Source organism: Anastrepha obliqua, chromosome 1 (assembly GCF_027943255.1).
Source record: "Anastrepha obliqua isolate idAnaObli1 chromosome 1, idAnaObli1_1.0, whole genome shotgun sequence".
NCBI classification, from domain to species: Eukaryota; Metazoa; Arthropoda; class Insecta; order Diptera; family Tephritidae; genus Anastrepha; species Anastrepha obliqua.
Genome location: NC_072892.1, coordinates 20538834 through 20559832, shown reverse-complemented (window position 1 = coordinate 20559832; position 20999 = coordinate 20538834). Strand labels below are relative to the sequence as shown.

General features: G+C 36.7%; 2 protein-coding genes across 3 annotated transcripts; one reads left to right on the top strand and one right to left on the bottom strand.

Moving 5' to 3' along the window:
- The first annotated feature begins 750 nt into the window (after positions 1–750).
- Positions 751–13435, top strand: LOC129250595 (beta carbonic anhydrase 1). Of its 2 annotated transcripts, XM_054890208.1 has the most exons (5): positions 751–1338; positions 1398–1568; positions 12090–12174; positions 12306–12493; positions 12553–13435. In XM_054890208.1, exons 2-5 carry the CDS (start codon positions 1476–1478, stop codon positions 12952–12954), a joined length of 768 nt encoding a protein of 255 aa, XP_054746183.1. In that variant the 5' UTR covers positions 751–1338; positions 1398–1475; the 3' UTR covers positions 12955–13435. The 2 variants fall into 2 exon arrangements, with proteins under 2 accessions (XP_054746183.1, XP_054746179.1); XM_054890204.1 differs by having other exon boundaries at positions 751–1568.
- A 4-nt stretch (positions 13436–13439) lies between these two features.
- Positions 13440–15190, bottom strand: LOC129250590 (ras-related GTP-binding protein A). Its single transcript, XM_054890203.1, has 4 exons — positions 14969–15190; positions 14649–14866; positions 14413–14579; positions 13440–14341 (listed from the first exon to the last, which is right to left on the bottom strand). The coding sequence occupies exons 1-4, from the start codon at positions 15078–15080 to the stop codon at positions 13909–13911; spliced, it is 930 nt and encodes a 309-aa protein (XP_054746178.1). The 5' UTR covers positions 15081–15190; the 3' UTR covers positions 13440–13908.
- Positions 15191–20999: the final 5809 nt, after the last annotated feature.

Sequence of the window (20999 nt, the reverse complement as noted above, 5' to 3'; positions counted from 1 at the left end):
TCTTTCTGATGCACTAAAAGCCATTCCTAACGACAAATGTTTTTTTATGAGGAGCTTTTTCATGGCAGAGAGCACACTCGGGGGTTTTACATTGTTTGCCGAAAGGCGATCGCTGTTCAAAAAAAAAACTTTTTCTATCATTGGATGTTTCAATCCCGGAGATTCGAACCCGGGCGCTTCCGAATGATAGTCACGCACCAACCCATTCGGCTATGACAGTTGTCATATGAAATACAGTGATATTAGAGCTCCATTGAGCATTAGTATGACGAGCATCAATAAAATTTTACATGATAATTTTCTGGCAAAAAAGGAGTGTATGCGTCACATAATTTGAAAATCGGTCTAAAAACGTGACTGGAAATTTGGTTCGAGCGAATAAAAGAGTGTATTGACTATCATGGAGAATATTTTGAAAAACCAATAAAACTGCTTTTCATTTTTCTATTGTTAGGCCAAAATTACAAATATCAACGCTAGTTTACCTTATAGTATTTACTTTATTATCAAACAATTTTTATTCGTAATCACAACTGTGGTTTGTAGGGTATACAAAGCTTTCGAAATAGCAATATTTTCACATAAGGCGCTGCAGTATTGGAGAATAATAATGCAACTGGTGCCGAAAGCTGAAGCTTTCTCTCTCTCTCTCTCGTATTCTTGATTACTCATGATTACACACACTGCAGCCTATAAGAACTCGTTATCTGAGGCCGGTAAGGCCAGAAGGTTTTGTGAGTATTTGCACACATATGGGCGGGAGAGCCTTTTGGGCGCACCAGTTCGCCTTCAAAAGCAAACAGAACGCACTGTTGCTTGTGGCCACTGTGTAGACGGGCAAAGAAACAAAACAGCGACTAAAACATGCGATTACTCTCACAGTGCCCACTTAGGAACGAAGCTTTCAACACAAAAGTCGGTACACTCCAGTCGTAACTACATATAGTACTTATACATGCGCAAATTAAAAAAGAAATAAATAAATAAAAGTAGTCGTCGGACAAAAAAGTTTTCGCAACAATCATGAATAGCTCTATCTAGTAGAGAATTCTTAAATAAAAGAAAACAAAAAATTATTAAAAGCATTTGAGTGCTAGCGCTCTTTGGATTAGATGAGCGTATCGCGACGCCAGATACGCTTAAGGCGCGCGTCCTACGATTTAGTCGGTGTTAGGACAGTATCGAAAAAAGTCGAGTGCCTTTTGCTTGGTTGGTTGTTGGTTAGGAGGAGAGTATTTTAATTGCCATACACAAACCACCAAATCTTTGTGTCACAATTAATTACTTACATTTGAACAGGCGGTGCTGAAAAATATTAAAAAGAAAAACAAAAGTCTAGTGAGAGTTTGTGCAGAAACATCATACATACATACATAAAAATAAGTATATGAATTCAGGTGCGCGCAAAATTGAAGGACATTTGTGTTGAAATTGGTGGACAAGGCGTAGTGGAGAGGTAGCAAAATAGTTTGGATATGGAGCGTATATTGCGTGGTATCATGCGTTATCGGAACACGACGCGTGAACAAATGGTGAAGGAATTCCAAAAAGTTCGTGATCATCCCGAGGTATGTATGCACATAGATATGTATGTATCAACAAACAAGCATCAATAAAACACACGTGTATGAGCACGAGCACGCATGTATTATAAGTATGTACGCATATATGTATGTATGTAGTTGGATACATATCTATAAACACGACCTACGAATGTGAAATCGGCGTGGACGCTAAAAAATATCAATATGCGGCAATTAAAATTAGAAAACACAAAGTATTGATAGCCAATCCAAATACAATTATAATTAAAAATTTTCCGTTATGATTGGTTATTAAAATACTGACCAATAAGGTCGTTCACACGGCAATCGGTTCTACATGTTACCCGCACAACCCCGATTCATGTATGTCTGGTCAAGGACTGTTACTCTAGCAGCATTCCCCATGCATGTGTGGGGAATGTTTATGTCTCTACAACAACATCAAGCAAAAATCAGCAAAGCCAATTAGTCTAGGTATACATATGGCAGACGTATGTAATCATAAAGTACCATATCAGAAAGGCAATTTTGGAATTTTTTTAAAATTCAGCAGCGAGACACTGATATAAACAATACAAATTTATTACCTCATATTGAGCTATTGCAAGTGTGTATGTATGTATTTATGCATGCTCATATTAATTACTAAGTGTCATAATGAAAACGTGAAAGCGCATATGTACATACATATGTTCGTACACATCTGCCCAAATAGGTATGCATGTGTGTATGTATGTATGTATATTTATGTACTTATAGCGTCAAACAGCTAGTCATGTTAACCTTTAAGTTTCCGTTGGCGGCATCGGTCGAGTGCAAAATTAAAATTATTCATACACACATACATACCTACATATGTATATTACATGTATGTATGTATGTATAAATAAAAGCTATCTCTTTTTATAGGGATACGCTCCCGAACGCCTTTTCATAGCTTTCGTCATACTTATGATTTTTTATATGTATGTGTGCTTGCTTTTAACACAATTTTGCTTTTATTTATTTTTGCTTTATCAAAGAAACGTGCGCTCGGGTGACAATCGGCGTTGTGCTGCTTATTGATAGGCATGCGTTTCTGCTCTCTATATTAAATATGTTCATACAGTCAGCGTCAAAATGATAGCACATTTGATTTTTTATTTTTAATTTTACATACATATGTTACGAATGATAAATTTAGATTCATACAGTTCCAATATATATGTAATAATATATTTAAAAATAGTGTTTATGGACAACCAAAATTAGTAGCTCTTCATTAAAGTGAAAAAAATTATTTTCGTACTGCGTCAAAAATATAGCACATTTATGGAATCAGTGAGTTTTAAACACATAACAATAATAAATAAAGAAAAAAACTTATTCTAATAATGAGTGGACCCTCCATTTTTCTTTATGACTTCAGTCATGCGATTTGGAAGTGATTTAAATAGTTTCTTAATATACTTTTGCGAAATCTCGTCCCACTGTGCTAAAATGCTGCTTTTAAGTTCGTCAATACTATCATACTGACGATTTTCGGAGTAAACCTTTCTCGCAAGAGATCCCCAACAATTTTCAATTATGTTTAGGTCAGGAGATCGGGAGGGCTACTTCAAAATATTAATGTTTTTTTCGTTGAAAAATTGTTTTACAATGTTTGCTGTATGCACAGCTGCGTTATCCTGCTGGAAAATTAGGGAACCTTTTGTAACATGATGGCCACGGTTTATCACTTTGTTGCCAATCAGATTTATGTAAGCTCTGCTGTTCATTCTTGAAGGTACAAATTTAATGTCACTCCTTCCACGATAACCAATCCCGGCACATATCATGACACCTTCCGCAAGTCGTGGTAATAGTAATCCCAACCATCCGGTCCATCTAAATTGAACTTTTTTTCGTCAGTAAACATAACACGCCGCCAACGTTTATTCCACTTAATGTGCTCTTCTGCAAATTGTAATCTTTCTTTCCGCTGCGTTGCTGTTAGTGGTGGCTTCCTTTGAAGTTTTTTGCGTTGGATAGTTTCAGATTTTTGCAAAAATCTTTGTACATTACGTACACGTGTTTCAACGCCAGCTGCTTCTGCAATTTTCTTGGCAGTGAGGTCAGAATTGGATGCAATACGCAAAATCGCTCGCTCTTGTCTAGTCGTAATTGATTTTGGGCGGCCTCCGGAATGAGCTTTTCCATAATTCTCGGGATCTTTTAATACATTTGAAATTACTTTACGGCTTCTATTTAATTGTTTTGCAATTTCACTTATTTTTGCTTTGTTTTTATGCAAATTTAGAGCCACTTTCACTTCTGCGCTGTTAAGCTGAGTTCCTCGCCCCATTGTTATCAATAAATGTTATTTTTATCTTTATTGTACAAAATAAACACGTTTTTTTGCGAAACAAAATTATTGTCTACATTTAACGACTGTCCATCAATAACTACGAATTATTTTGTGCAAATGTGCTATCATTTTGACGCACCGATTTCACACATTTTTCAAATAACGGTAGTTTAACTAAAAAATATTTACCGCTATGCCACTCAAAATGAGCAAGTGGACACATTTAACTCTTACATTGCAAAACAAAAAGAATAACAAAAGGAATACAAACATATTGAAGCAATTTTTAGTTTATTTGTGATTGTGCTATCATTTTGACGCTGACTGTATATACAGCGGCGTGCACCTAATTAGTAACGCGATATTTTGACCAGTTTTGATAACTATGTTTTTTTTTTAATTTTCATTAGTTTTTCATAAAAATATAGTTCATTCTGCAACTAATGTCATATTAAATAAAGTTTTAAGATTAAAAAGTTATCGATTTTGTTCTACAATGCGGACAATGGCTCATTTATTGCCTATTGTATATAAAATAAAGAATTTTTAGGAAGTTTTGGTCACATTTTTTTTATATTTTGATATAATTTTAAAAATTCTTTTAAAAAAAGCAAATAAATTTAAATTTTTATATAGAATGTAATGCATACATAATATACTTTATTCTGCTTCTTCACATTGTTTGCAAATTATTTAAGCTTGAAATGTGCATTTGTCACAAGCATATTTTTTGCACCTCGAACAGATTGCTGTTGTTTTATAACCTTTAAAAAATTGTGTTTGACAAGTTTCTCATGCGGGCAAATCGGAGTTTACGGACGGTGCTGGTAAAAGCTGTTTTTCTTCAGATTTTTTATATGCAACGCCGAGTTCTGAATCGAGCTTTAGCAAAAATTCCTGCATCGAAATGTTTTCACCCGCCGTATTTTTTATACAAAGTCAAGGCATTTATTTCAGCTGCCACATCTATATCAAGTTTTGTATTATTATAAAATCTAATGGTTTTCGGTAAACGCGTCTTGCTTTTTCCTTTTTCTATTAAGTTATGTTTGAAACTTCGGGCAAGCACTTCGACAACATCGCTGTAACTTCTTCTTCTTGATTTTCGTCGCTGTAATCGCTTAACACGTTGGCTGCCACGTCGCACGTTTTCATGCGACACCTAAATGTTACCGTGAGGCCACGTCGCACATTTGCGTGCGACACGTAAATGTTACCCTGAGGCCACGTCACACATTTTTGTACATTTTAATATGGAATTTTACATAGAATTTGGATTCTCTGGCCTGTGGTGAACAGTTTGGTGTATTTCCCATGGCCGTTGTGTATTTTTAATGGTATTTTTTGGATAATAAAAAAGTTGTAAATTAAAATTTGTCTTTTTATTAATTCTTTTAAAAATTAATTCATTTATGAACAAAACAAATAAAAAAAATATATATGTATGTAAATTCAAATGGAAATCAGTAGAAAAACAATAAACTTAAAATTAAAAATTCAATTTTTTTATGGAGATCAGTGTAAAAATTAATTTTTCTGATGGGAATATTTAGGAAAACATTCTACACATAGTTGCGGTTTATTGGGCAGTAGGTGGTGGTCCTTTTCAAGCTCTTTCTGGCTGTTACTCTATCAGCAGATTTTTTTGACATGGCATAGCATAATACACAAGCACGCCTTATTGTTTTTCCGTTGTCGTCCTTTCTTTTTTCTATAAAATGTTTACCTTTTGTTATGGGTCCTGGAGACATGAAGTCCAACAAAGCATTTGAAGTCTCCTGCCGGAACTTGGTTATTGAAATTTGTTTGTTTGTAGCCTTTTTATATATAATATTATAAAGGCATTTACGACAGACATTCCTAGTAACAGTTCAAAAGCCACTTTGCGGTACCACTTAACACCTCTTTTGAGAGTGGTGGCGTAGGCGGTCATTTGATCGGATATATCAACACCTAATTTGGCTTTGTTGTAATCAATAACAGCAAGAGGTTTTTCAAAAGCTCGTTGCCTTCGCTTCCTGGTGGAAAACTAAGTAAAATAAACCAAAAATATCAAATATAACTCAAAAACTACAAAAAATTACTGTCGCACATTTTCGTGCGACATGGCCTGGGAGATCAAAAAACCATTATAACTGCAAAATTAGCGACCAAAATAAAGCCGCGAGTAGACAAAATTTATTTTTAGGCACTAAGATACAAAAAAGAACATAAATAAGTTGTTGGCCTCAGGTGACCAAAATTGTTAAATGACACTGCTACTGAACGATCAAAATTCTAAAAAGGCTTTGGCAGCCAACGTGTTAAGCGATTTGGTGGGTCGAGTTTAACAAAACGCGCCAGTTATTTCTTCCTTGTTCTAATCGGCGCCAGTTGGACACACATCAAGTGACACCAAGTCCTTCTCCACTTGATCTTTCCAACGCAAAGGAGAGGACTTCCTCTTCGCCTGCTACCACCAGCTGCTATCACCGCATCGAATACTTCCGCAGCTGGTGCGTTTGTTTGACCAGCACATAAAATAACGTAAAACTCGAAATAGAAAAACAAAGGTGAAATATTTTATATTTGTGGCACAATAACAGTACGGTGTAAAGTATTGAATAGCTCTATGTACATTTATATATATAAGTATGAGTATCTATGTATGTATGTTTATAATTTCGTTAATGAGTAATCTCGGAGGACTTTAGATTAGAAACTTAACATAAATAAAATAGTGCCGATTTTAAACAAAATTCCTGCATTACACTAATAAATCTAGATTTTGATTAAACTCCGCAAAGGTTGTCTAATCACATAATACCATTTGCCAGACATTTATTTCTTGTTCATGCAAATACACGACGGCCGCTGTAGCGGAGAGCGACTACGCCTGGCTTATCGGTTACTTTCTATATTTTCCATTGGGGCAACAGACGGAAAGTTTTCCTAGTAGCGGTTTGGCCTAGGCGGGTAATATAAAAGTGTGGGAGCTGTATTAAATAAACAAAATAAAATAGAGGCGTATCACGACAAAATTAATTCAATTTCAATATAAAAAAATATAAAAAGAAGGAAGCAGGGAGTTTACGTAGATTTTACGCTTAATATTACGTTATAACTAAACTTCCTGCGGCTTTAAATTTTTCGAATATTCCAGGCTAGCAGAAATGGGCTACAAAATGGAATACAGCAACAAATTAATACAAATTTTATTCATTAACTGGCTCTTTGCCTTTGTCATTTCACCCAATGACGGCGAGTACAGTGGGTGGTTTTGGATGTTCAAATGGTGAATAGGAAAAATATTGTCCAATCGGTTTTTCATATTCTGATGACATTGCTGCGGTATTGGCTATGTGGCGCTGGTACTAGATTTTTATTATAAAATGTTTTGATGTTCCAAATTTATTCCCCCATCAGATTGTGAATCCTAAGAATTTCCTTGCCACATTAAATCTGTGTGATCAAAAGCTTTACGGGTAAATTTTTTTTAATTGAGGAAATACTTTCGGTCTCCGCCGCTTCAAGCGGAAAACTTTTTTATAATTGACTACATCAGTGTTAGAGCAATTTACCTAAAGTTCCAGCAGATCTGTAATAATGAAACAGTATTAGTTTTTTTTATTAATTTACAAAAGTGAAAGCAAAAAAAAAATAGTCTTCCCGTCAAACCAGGAACGCTATTAAGTTTAGAAGCGGGATCAATTATCAAAAGCTCCTTCTGAGGGAGTGATTGAAGGTCTTCATCTGTAAGCATGAACTTGTTTAAAAACGTTTTCCTTCTATGCGTTAACCCCGGACATTCGATGATGAGATGTTCTATAGACTCCTCATCTTCGCAGCAAAATCTGCAGGTGCTGGTGTTAGTGATGCCTAATTTATGTAAGTGTTTGTTGCAGGTGAAGTGACCCGTGAGGGCGCCTGTGAGAGTGCGAATGCTCTTTTTGTTTAACGTGAGGGCCATGTTAGCTCTTTTAGCGTTGAAACTTAGGAACTTTTTGGAGTGTCTAAGACCCTCTACGTTGTTCCAATGCTGATTTAATAGAGTTTTGGCCCAGTATTTTACTTTTTGCTTTAGGTTGTTTTTGTTGAATCCGAACATAGGACTAGGTCCGATGAAGTTTTCATCTGCCCCTTTTTTGGCTTGAAAGTCTGCCTTTTCGTTGCCATCATATCCCTCATGTCCCGGTACCCAAATTAATGAACCATTGTTTTTGGATGCCAGATTATTGAGTGCCTTGTGGCATTCTAAGAGGGTTTTTGAGTTGAAGATATAGCTATCTAAAGCTTTTAGAACTGATTGGCTGTCCGAGAGTATTTTGATCTTTACTCTCTTGTGGTTTCTACGTTGCATGATGTTTACTGCTTCCATTATTGCGTATAGTTCCGCTTGGAAGATAGTGGTGTCCCTGGTGAGAGTGTATGATTTGTGGACTCTGGGCCCCACTACTCCTGCTCCTACACCATAAGCTGTTTTTGATCCATCAGTGTACCATTTTTGTGAATCATCATTCATCCATTTTGGGTTTGTTTTCCACTCGTTCCTCTCAAGAAAGGTAACTGTGTATCCTTTTTGAAACAGAGGGTTGGGTCAATGTGGTCTGAAACTTGAGCCATGCTTATGGTGTTTTTGACTTTATTTAGGATACTTAGCTGACCGGCGAGGTTGCCTAATTTGAAATTTTCTTTCATGTGTAGCATTAGTGCTTGCGTAGCTGCTTCCGCTTGGATTGCTATATGAAGTGGTGGGAGATTAAGGTGTGCTTCCATGCCGGCTGTTGGGGTAGTTCTCATAGCCCCTGTGATGCATAGGCAAGCAAGCCTTTGTACTTTTCCCATTTTGGTTATCGCTATTTGTTGGATAGATTTGCTTCACCATACCAGTGCCCCATACAGTATGATTGGTCTAACCCTTTAGGTGTATATCCAGAGGGCCATACTAGGGCTGAGGCCCTAGGACCTCCCTAGTAATTGTTTGGTTGTCCACAAAGATTTCGTGGCTTGTTTTTGTTACATTATTTATATGTGACTCCCAAGTGAGTTTTTTATCTAAGGTTAAACCGAGATGCTTGACCTCTTCCTTTAGTTCTATCACTGTTTCATTTATTTTCAATATAGGAAACTCCAACTTTCTTTTTCTTGTGAAGGGGATAATTGTGGTTTTTTTAGGGTTGATCGACAGCCCCTCCTTTTTACACCATTCCCAGTTGCGTTCAAGGCATTTTGCATTAAGTCTGTTAGTGTCCTTTCATGGTTACCTTTTATTATAACAGATATGTTATCTGCATAACCAATGGTTATACATCCCTTATTGCATCCCTATATGCACCAAGTCATCAACTAGTAGGGACCATAGCAGTGGAGAAAGAACTCCTCCTTGCGGACATCCCTTTACTGTTGTGACATTAAGTTCAGCTTGGCCTAACGAGGCTTTAATAATCCTCTGATTAAGCATTTGGCTTATCCAATGTGTTAATATTGAATTTGCACCTCTTTTTTCGAGTGCTGTTTCCATGGATTTGTAATTTGCGTTGTCGAAGGCTCCCTCTATGTCCATAAAGGAACATAGGGCTATTTCTTTTTGATTTAGAGCCTTTTCTATATTGACAACGAGTGTGTGCAGTGCTGTGACTGTGGATTTCCCTTTTTGGTAAGCAAATTGCAGCTTATGAAGGGGTTTTTTGAAGATTACTTCTTCTCTTAGATGGTATTCAAGTAGTTTTTCCATTGTCTTTAACATGAACGACGATAGACTGATTGGTCTGTAAGATTTTGGAGAATCAGGGGGTTTGTTATTTATTTTTGCCTCATTTTTAAGGAATAATCTTTTCATAGTAGCAAAATTACTAGATTTTAAGAAACAAAAAAAAAAAAACGGCTAATTATGACGGCTTTAACAAATTATAACTAATAATATTATATAATGAATAAAAACTTAAAAAGAAGAAATTTAAAAATAAAAAAGGAAAAAATAAAAAGATTAAATTAAAAAAAAAAAATTAAAACGAAAAAATTAAAAAAAAATTGAAACGAAAATATTACAAAAAAAAAATATAATTAAAATTATTAAAAACAAAAATATTAGAAATTAAGAAAAAAAATTAAAAACAAAAATAAAAAAACTAAAAAAGCGGCCTTAAATTTTAATCAAGACCTCAATTTGTGAAGTAAATTAAAATAATAAAAATTTTAAATTAAAAAGTAAAAAATAAAAAAATTTAAAACAAAAATTAAAAAAAAAGAAAACTAAAAAAAGTGGCCCTAAACTTTAATCAAGACCTCAATTTGTTAAATAAATTAAAATAATAAAAATTTTAAATTTAAAACAAAAATTAAAAAAAGAAAACTAAAAACAAAAATTAAAAAAAAAAAACTAAAATAGCGGCCTTAAACCCAAGGCCTCAATTTGCTAAGTAAATTAAAATAATAAAGTTTTTAATTAAAAAAAGGAAAAAACTAAAAAAAATTTAAAAAAGCGGCCTTAAGTTTTAATCAGGGCCTCAATTTGTTAAGTAAATTATATTAGAATAAGAAAAATCGAAATTTTTTTTCTTCACTCATCTTATAGTAAATCATTTCAAGAATGTTGTGTCAAAATTTTAAGTGGATCGGAGCAGAACTCTCAAAGTTATAGCCTTTGTAGGCACTCTACCTCGAATGCGGAGCATCGATAATTTTTCAGTCATTTTTTCAAACGCGTTTTTCCCGAAACGACTTCTTAAAAGTCGGTGCCAATCACAATTCCGAAACTATTCAACCGATTCTTTTCAAATTTGGCACACGTTTTCTAAATCAAAAATACCTCCCCCCCCCCCAATGTTTTTTTGTATTTTTTTTTTTAAGGTTGTTTTTCACTTACAAATATGGCGAAATTTTTCGCCAAAAATGCTCGTTTTACGTTTTTTTTGCCACCAAAACTACAAAAATGAGAAAAAAAAAATTTTTAAGGGGGGGGGGAGCATTACGTCATGCTTTAACTGAAAAATTCGACTTTTTTAGTTTCAGATGATTCTACGACGAATGCCGATTGGCACCGCAGAGCACCTCTCGAAAAACATATCTCCAAAACTCTGTCATGGGCTTATTTGTCAATATTTTATTATTAATATTTTTTAAAAACTTATTGAAAAGATGTACAATAACATGCAACTGATTTTATTAAAGTATCTTAAGCCATATTTCTGTAAAAAATTCAAAAAAAAAGTGTTTTTTTTTAGCGCTAAACCCTACCACCCCCTTAAGGGGTAACACCACTGTACATGCGTAAAATAAACACGATTTTTAAAGAATTTTTTTGTATAGAAGGAAAGGGAAAACAATCACTCTGATTTGGGAAGTTATTACTTATATACTAAAATACAAAACTACAAAGTTTTATCGAAAAATTTTACAAAATGGCGGCACTGGAGACATTTTTGTAATGTGGTTTCTCTTAAAGGAGCTCCGCGGTACGTAGCACAGAGGGTGCAAATTTTTATCTGGAACAAAGAAACATTTTTTTTCTTAATCTAGATAAGAATAGCTAGAGAAACACGTAGGGGATTTAAAAAATATTTATTTTTGTGGAATTAGCAAGCATTTGAAGGAAAAAACTCTATTTTGGACTAAAAAAACGGCACTTAAATAATTATAACAATCGTTTAAATTAATCTATCGAAAATCCCCTACACTCTTCTCTTAAGAAGGTTATTATACAGACGTAGTGAAAAACCCGATTAAAAATATTTAAAATTGTTTGAGTTATGCTGCGTGCCAATTTCAGAAAACGCGTTTAAAGTTTGGAAATTTGGAGAAGTCGTTAGGTAGCAGTCACTAACGCTTGGTTAAAAGCTTAAAATATTTATGAAATAGACTTCGGTAACGTATAAAACTTTTTGTTCTGTATTTTAAAAGGTTCAAAGAATTTTTTAAGCTTATAAAAAAAAAATCAATTTTTTGAAATTTCTACAGTGGTGTTACCCCTTAAATTAAATGAGCTCAAAATTCGAAAGTTCTATCCGCGCTACACTTTCAGAGTTCAAGCGGCTCTAATGGCAAACTTTGTACATGCACAGCGTCAGTAGGGCTTCATCTACCTATTAGAATTCGCATCATAAATTTATCAGTCAACTATATGTGCAAATATCGATATTGTGCACTTATTTAGATACGCGCATGTATAGTCAGTCAGATATACTAGTATTTAATACACTTCATTTATCTGCTTTTATTTTCATATCACATGGCGCACGTAGCCCAAGGCCGTTTTCTTCACTTGCATGGACAGCCGTATGATACCGACGCGTTACACGGATACGCATGTTGGTGATATGTTTGTAGGTGTGTATGTAGTATATGACTAAACGCTCCCTGTATAATTGCTCCTTAAACACAATTATTTTACGATAGCACTAATATGTTTTCTCCCATATTCTTCTTATCTTTACATATAATTTTGTATATATTGGCAGTGCGTAACGCCGGAAACGTGATACCGCATGCCCAACACTTTCAAGATGAGTACTTTAGCTGCGAACCAGCCGCACTGGAATTGGGCTGTGTCGTCAATGATATACGACACATTATTGTGTGCGGCCATAGTGACTGCAAGGCCATGAATTTACTGTACAAATTGCAATGTGAGGACTACTCGTCGCAAGTAAGTTTCTTTGTGCGTAGACCAACCAAAATTTCACTTAATTTCGCCATTTAATGTAGCTCAATCGCCGACTGTCGCCGCTTCGTTCCTGGATGTGGACACATGCCAACAGCAGTCTGGAACATTTCAAGGCGTGGCGAGACGACGGCATGCAAGGCCCTTTGATATTCTCTTCTGAAACGCCACTACGTCGTTTTGTCGCTTATATTGATCCGGAGGATAAGTTTGCCATGGAAGATAAATTGTCACAGATCCACACGTTGCAGCAGTTGTCAAATGTAGCCTCGTACGGCTTCTTAAAAGCGCGCCTCGAATCGCATGATCTGCATGTACACGCCTTGTGGTTTGACATCTACACTGGTGACGTATATTATTTCAGTCGTGGCGCAAAACGTTTCGTGCCGGTTGATGAGGGTTCAGTTGGAAAGTTGACCGAAGAGGTGCGTCGCTACTACTCATGACGATCTTAATGTACGCCTGCAGAAGGGAGGTATACGCCAAACGACGAAATGATGCTGACTGTGATAGGAATTTGAATATGTTGCATGGTGAATGCAACAACAAAATGCTACTAGCCAATTTAAAACGAAAAGGAAAATAGTTTCCGATATACACTACATAATTTTGTATGTATGTAAATAGGGTAAAGTGCATTAAACATGTTTTTGTCGTATTTTGTATTGCTAGATAAAAAAGAAATAAAATACATGTATGTGTATGTATGTACATGTGTATGAATTACTTTTAAGAATCAAAAGAAGCGCTTATATAGTTGTAAAAAGTATTTATTAACCACTTACATTAATGTATATGTAGATATCGTATTGTATTAGCTTTACACATCATTATTGTAGCTATAAAAATATGTGGCATATATGAAGACATTTCTGTACTGTAAACATTAATTTATATAATAAAGAGTGCAAAATCTTATAACTTTCATCAAGCAACAATCCATAAATGTCACGCACGCATAAACGTTGCATGACCAAATAACTATAACTAATTATGCACTGCAAATTGGGAGAAAGATTTGAGCTGAGGTGTTTTAAAACATACATCTTTGGCGATCAAGTCTAGTTATGAATTTCTAGTAAAAAAAAAAAAAAATACAAAAAATAAGCAGCTTAAGCTATTCTTTACAATTGGGCTTTAATTCTTTATAGTACTGTGATCCCTTAAAAAACAAAAAACGCCTTATCTATGTGTCTGCTTTCATAACTTTCGCTTACTCACATAATGTACAAGTAGTTTAGTCTACATTAAAATCTTATTTGCAACAGACTGCGACAAAACTTCCGAGTTTCCTGATAAACGTTAAAACATTTTCAAAACGTATATATTTGCACACTTGCTAACCTCCCATCTCATTTCTTTCCTCCTCACTTGCAGTGCATTGCACCTTACACCCTATATCAGTGATACTGATGATGATTCATTGCGATGCTGTTGGGATTCTCCAATTCCTCAAATGATTTGCGCGCATTACGTATATTAACCAAAGTTGCCTCGGAAGGTATTGTTGGGTCAGACATGACAACCATCACGTAAGTGTTGCTTGTAAAGGTATCTATGAAAGCAGCAAAGGCGCTATTACGTACCTCCATCGATTGAAATTTTGCGCCCAATTTGGAACAACTTAATTTGAATTGTTTTATTATGTTGGAAACTTTCTCAAAACGATGCGAATCTCGATTCTTTTTACTCTGACAGTGTGAGATCACTAGGAAAGTAGCTTTTTCGAAGAGCAACACTTCATCGGCCTCTATAACATTGGCGAAGTGGGTGAGCGAGTTTTCGAGTACGGCTACGTTGGGTATAAGCATGGTGACAATGCTGGACCATGCTCTAAAATTAAGTAGTTTACATAAAGTCGACTATTCATCCACTAAGGCTGAGTGTTCATTATACGCTCTTACCTGTATAATGTTTCATCCCAAATGCTCGTGCGAAAGCAAGTGACATTGCCCGGTTTGGAAAGTCGTATCAGGTCATGTTCGCGCTCCTTAAACAAAGTTTCACGCTGTTCTTCAGCAACCAAATCCATTTTGTGTATCAAACAAAATATTTTTGCGTCCCGTGAGTTCTAAATGCGCAAAATAAAAAAATCTTTCGATTGAGCGACGGTTTATGAAGAAATTCATTTAAAACATACTTGTAGCAAGGCTTCTAAGCAGGACTGATAGTAGTGCACATCCCGTTCCATGTCGCGACTTTCCACATCAAATACATAGATTAGTACTTCCACATTGCGAAATATATTGTCACGCTGCGAAGCGAAGTACTGCTGCATGAAGCCCTCCTGGCCGCCACAGTCCCACAAGTTGAGCACCAGATTTCCCAGAAAGCGTACATGTGAGTGCTCGACGTCAACTGCAAGAGCAAGAATTCATAATTTTGGTAATTAATACATGTATAAATACTTTATAAATTCTTATAAGTGAATTCGTTGCCAGCTGCTTCCGCATCACTTACTGGTTGCACCCAAACGTGTCGTGTCACGGGCTATGTAGTTTGCGAATATTATAGAGCGCATGCTGGTCTTGCCTGAGCCACTCTTGCCCATGAGCAATACTTTTTTCTTCATTTTGCAATGGTTTGCTCTTTACGGCTTTTTATAATAATTTTAGCAATTTCTATGCGAAAACAGCTATTTTGCAAATTTTATTCGTAGTTCAGCAAATACTGATAATGAACTATTCATGTTTTGACAGCTGCAGCACGAACAGCTGAGTGGAATTTGTTCGTTGCGTTGCCGTATTATTCCCAATTGTGTGCAACTTAAGACCGAGGTTGGAAAAGTTATAATCCACACCTATTTCAAATCATTTAGTTTTTGTATTTGGTTGCTAGAATGTAACTTAAATAATGTAATGTAATTTGGCCAAACTTTCAATTACTATCACGATATATTTGAATGGGGGCATGGCATGTCCACCACGCCCAATAGAAAGAGCAACGTCACACCATTATAACGATGAAAGTCCCAACCTGCTAGGGTCCCTATACAACCCCCAGGAAGAGGTGAAAAATTAGGTTTTTTACTGCCATATTTAATTTTCATTTTTATTCATTTATTCATTCAGTAAGTCAAGAAATACAAAGTTTCTTAGAGACTACATAGAAGTAAGAGTATTCGAAAAAAAAAAATTATTAAGTGCTAATTTAAACTTAAATCAAAAGCCAAAGAACTTGAAATATGGTTGAACTCATTCAATGTTCTGTTGTTGTTGTTGTTGTAGCAGCATAATTATTCCCCATACATACATGGGGAATGCTGCTGAAGTGACAGTCCTTGGCCGGATATAAATCCGTGTCGTTCCGGTAACGTAGAACCGACTGTCGTGGGAACGATGTTCTAATCATAGGTGCTTTCAAGGCATAAACAGTTCTAACCTGCTGTAGGAAGAATAAATCATTACTCCCAAGATTTTTTCGAGGTATGTAAAAATGAATGCGCTTTAAAAGTATAGGCGAGTCAACTGTCCTATTTATAATATCGGAAACAAAGCAGAGTGACAGTATACTTCTTCCACTTTGTAACGATTTTAAGTCTAGTAATGCACATGTTGCATTATGAGAAGGAATCGGATCAGTGAAGTTCAAAGATCGAGTGTAAAACAAAGAAATTTCTTTTGAATACGTTCAAGTCTATTGATGTGGCACTGATGATAAGGCCTTCAAATAAAGACGGCATACTCCAACTTGGATCGTACGAGTGATGTAAATAGTGACTTCAAAGTATAAGGATCCGTAAAATCGGAAGCAAACCGCCGGATGAAGGCAAGTGTAGAATACGATTTGGCGATGGCAAAATTTAAACGACTAAGCAACTGAAAGGTGGAGTCAAAGATTACACCCAAATCAGTAATTTCATTAAGAATACTTAGGCCCAAGTTCTTTAAAAAATATGAGATAGAGATTAAATGCTTTGACTTAGAAAATGACACATGAGCGCATTTCTGAATATTTAATTGAAGTATTAATTACTGAAAGCCGACGAACAAAAGTCTGAGAAATCAGCAAGATTAATTATAGTTGATCTACCAGACATAAAACCATGCTATTACTTGATATATTACGTTTTACAGCGATGCATAATTTTTGTTTTACAATATACCTAAAGAGCTTTGAAACCGTTGAAAGTTTGGAAATAGTTCTGTTTGCGATGCCATTTTTATTCCCAGCTTTAAATATAGGTGTGGTAAAGATAACTTTCCAAGCATCTATGAATTGTTCACAAGCTAACGATTTATTAAAAATTATCAGAAGTGGATAAGCAAGAGCAGAGCATTTCTGATAATCCATCAACGTCCCCTTGCCATATTTTCATCTTGTACTGAAATATCGTTGGAGAGAAGCATGGTGAAAAGATTTTTAGCGGTTTACTACCTAGCAGGCCCAATGATACTAGATACCACGTTCCCACGACAGTCGGTTCTGCGTTACCGGAACGACCCGGATTTATATCCGGCCGAGGACTGCCGCTTCAGCAGCATTCCCCATATATGTATGGGGAATGTTTATGCTACTACAACAACGACAACATTATGATAGATACCGGTTTGCTCGTTAGGTATGGTGAAAAAAGCCAGTCGTTTTGTGTTTCACAAAATTTAGCTTTGTGTAATGATACGAATTTTCACAGCCAATGCTCATACCATTGGTTTGTTTACGAATGCGCTGAATATAAATGTGCAAAGCTGCAAATTGTTTCGTTTAATTCAAATTGACATCTTATTTAATTGAAGTGCGCGGTTTAAAATTCTGATAGTATAAGAACCGAAAGCAACTGATCGTTAAGTTTTTTCGGTTTCCCATCGGACTCGACTTTGTTGGAGAAGTGGATTCAGGTCTGCCGGAGAGAAGATGTTTTCAACCGGAAAACGAGTCGCTTATGCATAAAGCATTTTTCAAATGGAGACGTCGAAAATGAGATGCAATTTAATATGGGTAAAAAATAACCAGTATTGCCGGTATTGACCATATTGAAAATACCTTAGGTTTTCGAATAAGTGATTTCTAAGGCGTGGTACTGTGCCCAAATGCTATACGCTTGCTATTGGTTGAAGATTTACATCAGCAATCCACATCAAAAGGTAATTAAAATTAAAAAAACTAAAAAAGTTGATTATAATTATGCAGCTTTAAATGTGAATTGCACAATGGAACCATCAAGAATCATACAGTCGAATTACGCTTTGCAAATGCTGTTCGCGGATATTAAAAACCATTTCAATCTTAAAAATCTGCTCACATATCGACCTAACCAAGATATTCCTGAAAAATTTTTTGGCGTTATCCGATCCAAAGTGGGTTGATAACCCAGATTATCAGGAATCTAAATACCGTCTAAGGATATACTTACTTGGAAAATATAAAGGCGCATTATCTAAATCTGCAAATGTCGAAATAGGTGACACATCTAATTTGGAAATCTCACAACCACCACTTACAGGTAATTTTTGGATCTATAGAACAAAGTATAGCAACATAATATATATGTACATAATTAATGTGTAATATAAAAATGCCACTCCTTTCACAGGTATTATATTTAGAAGATTTAATGATCCTTCAGAGTCCTGGCCGGTTGAAAAATTAGAATTTGATGACCTAGAATACGATGGTTTGGACAAATGCGAAGCGATCTGTCAGATGTGGGGAAGATCCATCAGACTTTTGGACAAAACGTTTAAGTGAGGTTGATTTATCTATTCCTAGTAGTGGCATGCTGGATCACATATGTGGTCTAGAGGCTGTATTTAAAGCAATGAATGAAGATGTTTCGCTTATTATAAACAATTTTGTAAAAAAACACGACAGCTAAAGCGCTAGGCTTTCCAACCGTGTATAAGTAAAAGCGCTCTCTAATTTGAGGTTGCCCTGAATATCCGCCTTCAGTAAAAGTGCCATAACTCCCTCACCTCTGTTCCAATTGCCTTGAAGCTATCTTTGCGCGATAACTAAAGCGCTAGGCTTTCCAACAGTGTACAAGTAAAAGCGCTCTCTAATTTGAGGTTGCCCTGAATATCCGCCTTCAGTAAAAGTGCCATAATTCCCTCACCTCTGTTCCAATTGCCCTGAAGCCATCGTTGCGCTATACTTAAAGCGCTAGCTTTCCAACCGTGTGCAAGTAAAAGCGCTCTCTAATTTGAAGTTGCCCTGAATATCCTCCTTCAGTAAAAGTGCCATAACTCCCTCACTTCTGTTCCAATTGCCCTGAAGCCATCGTTGCGCTATACCTAAAGCGCTAGCTTTCCAACGGTGTGCAAGTAAAAGCGCTCTCTAATTTGAAGTTGCCCTGGGTATCCTCTTTCAGTAAAAGTGCCACAACTCCCTCACCTCTGTTCCAATTGCCCTGAAGCCATCGTTGCGCTATACTTAAAGCGCTAGCTTTCCAACGGTGTGCAAGTAAAAGCGCTCTCTAATTTGAAGTTGCCCTGAATATCCTCCTTCAGTAAAAGTGCCATAACTCCCTCACTTCTGTTCTGATCGCCTTGAACCTTTCTTTGCGCGATAGCTAAAGCGCAAGCTTTCCAACCGTGTATAGTAAAAGCGCTCTCCAATTTGAAGTTGCCCTGAATATCTTCCTTCAGTAAAAGTGCCATAACCGCCTCACTTCTGTTCCCATCGCCTTGAACCTTTCTTTGCGCGATAGCTAAAGCGCCAGGTTTGCAACTGTGTACAAGTAAAAGCGCTCTCTAATTTGAAGTTGCCCTGAATATCCTCCTTCAGTAAAAGTGCCATAACTCCCTCACTTCTGTTCCCATCGCCTTGAAGCTGTCTTTGCGCGATAACTAAAGCGCCAGCTTTCCAACCGTGTACAAGTAAAAGCGCTTTCTACTTTGAAGTTGCCCGGAATATCCTCCTTCAGTAAAAGTGCCATAACTCCCTCACTTCTGTTCTGATCGCCTTGAACCTTTCTTTGCGCGATAGCTAAAGCGCAAGCTTTCCAACCGTGTACAAGTAAAAGCGCTCTCTAATTTGAAGTTGCCCTGAATATCCTCCTTCAGTAAAAGTGCCATAACCGCCTCACTTCTGTTCCCATCGCCTTGAACCTTTCTTTGCGCGATAGCTAAAGCGCCAGGTTTGCAACTGTGTACAGGTAAAACCGCTCTCTAATTTGAAGTTGCCCTGAATATCCTCCTTCAGTAAAAGTGCCATAACCGCCTCACTTCTGTTCCCATCGCCTTGAACCTTTCTTTGCGCGATAGCTAAAGCGCCAGGTTTGCAACTGTGTACAGGTAAAACCGCTCTCTAATTTGAAGTTGCCTTGAATATCCGCCTTCAGTAAAAGTGCCATAACTGCCTCATTCCTGTTCCCATCGCCTTGAACCTTTCTTTGCGCGATATCTAAAGCGCAAGCTTTACAACCGTGTACAAGTAAAAACGCTCTCTAATTTGAAGTTGCCTGAATATCCTCCTTCAGTAAAAGTGCCATAACTCCCTCACTTCTGTTCTGATCGCCTTCAACCTTTCTTTGCGCGATATCTAAGGCGCAAGCTTTCCAACCGTGTACAAGTAAAAACGCTCTCTAATTTGAAGATGCCCTGAATATCTTCCTTCAGTAAAAGTGCCATAACTCCCTCACTTCTGTTCCGATTGCCTTGAAGCCATCGTTGCGCTATACTTAAAGCGCTAGCTTTCCAACCGTGTGCAAGTAAAAGCGCTCTCTAATTTGAAGTTGCCCTGAATATCCTCCTTCAGTAAAAGTGCCATAACTCCCTCACTTCTGTTCTGATCGCCTTGAACCTTTCTTTGCGCGATAGCTAAAGCGCAAGCTTTCCAACCGTGTACAAGTAAAAGCGCTCTCTAATTTGAAGCTGCCCTGAATATCCTCCTTCAGTAAAAGTGCCATAACCGCCTCACTTCTGTTCCCATCGCCTTGAACCTTTCTTTGCGCGATAGCTAAAGCGCCAGGCTTTCCAACCGTGTACAAGTAAAAGCGCTTTCTACTTTGAAGTTGCCCTGAATATCTTCCTTCAGTAAAAGTGCCATAACCGCCTCACTTCTGTTCCCATCGCCTTGAACCTTTCTTTGCGCGATAGCTAAAGCGCTAGGCTTTCCAACCGTGTATAAGTAAAAGCGCTCTCTAATTTGAGGTTGCCCTGAATATCCGCCTTCAGTAAAAGTGCCATAACTCCCTCACCTCTGTTCCAATTGCCTTGAAGCTATCTTTGCGCGATAACTAAAGCGCTAGGCTTTCCAACAGTGTACAAGTAAAAGCGCTCTCTAATTTGAGGTTGCCCTGAATATCCGCCTTCAGTAAAAGTGCCATAATTCCCTCACCTCTGTTCCAATTGCCCTGAAGCCATCGTTGCGCTATACTTAAAGCGCTAGCTTTCCAACCGTGTGCAAGTAAAAGCGCTCTCTAATTTGAAGTTGCCCTGAATATCCTCCTTCAGTAAAAGTGCCATAACTCCCTCACTTCTGTTCCAATTGCCCTGAAGCCATCGTTGCGCTATACCTAAAGCGCTAGCTTTCCAACGGTGTGCAAGTAAAA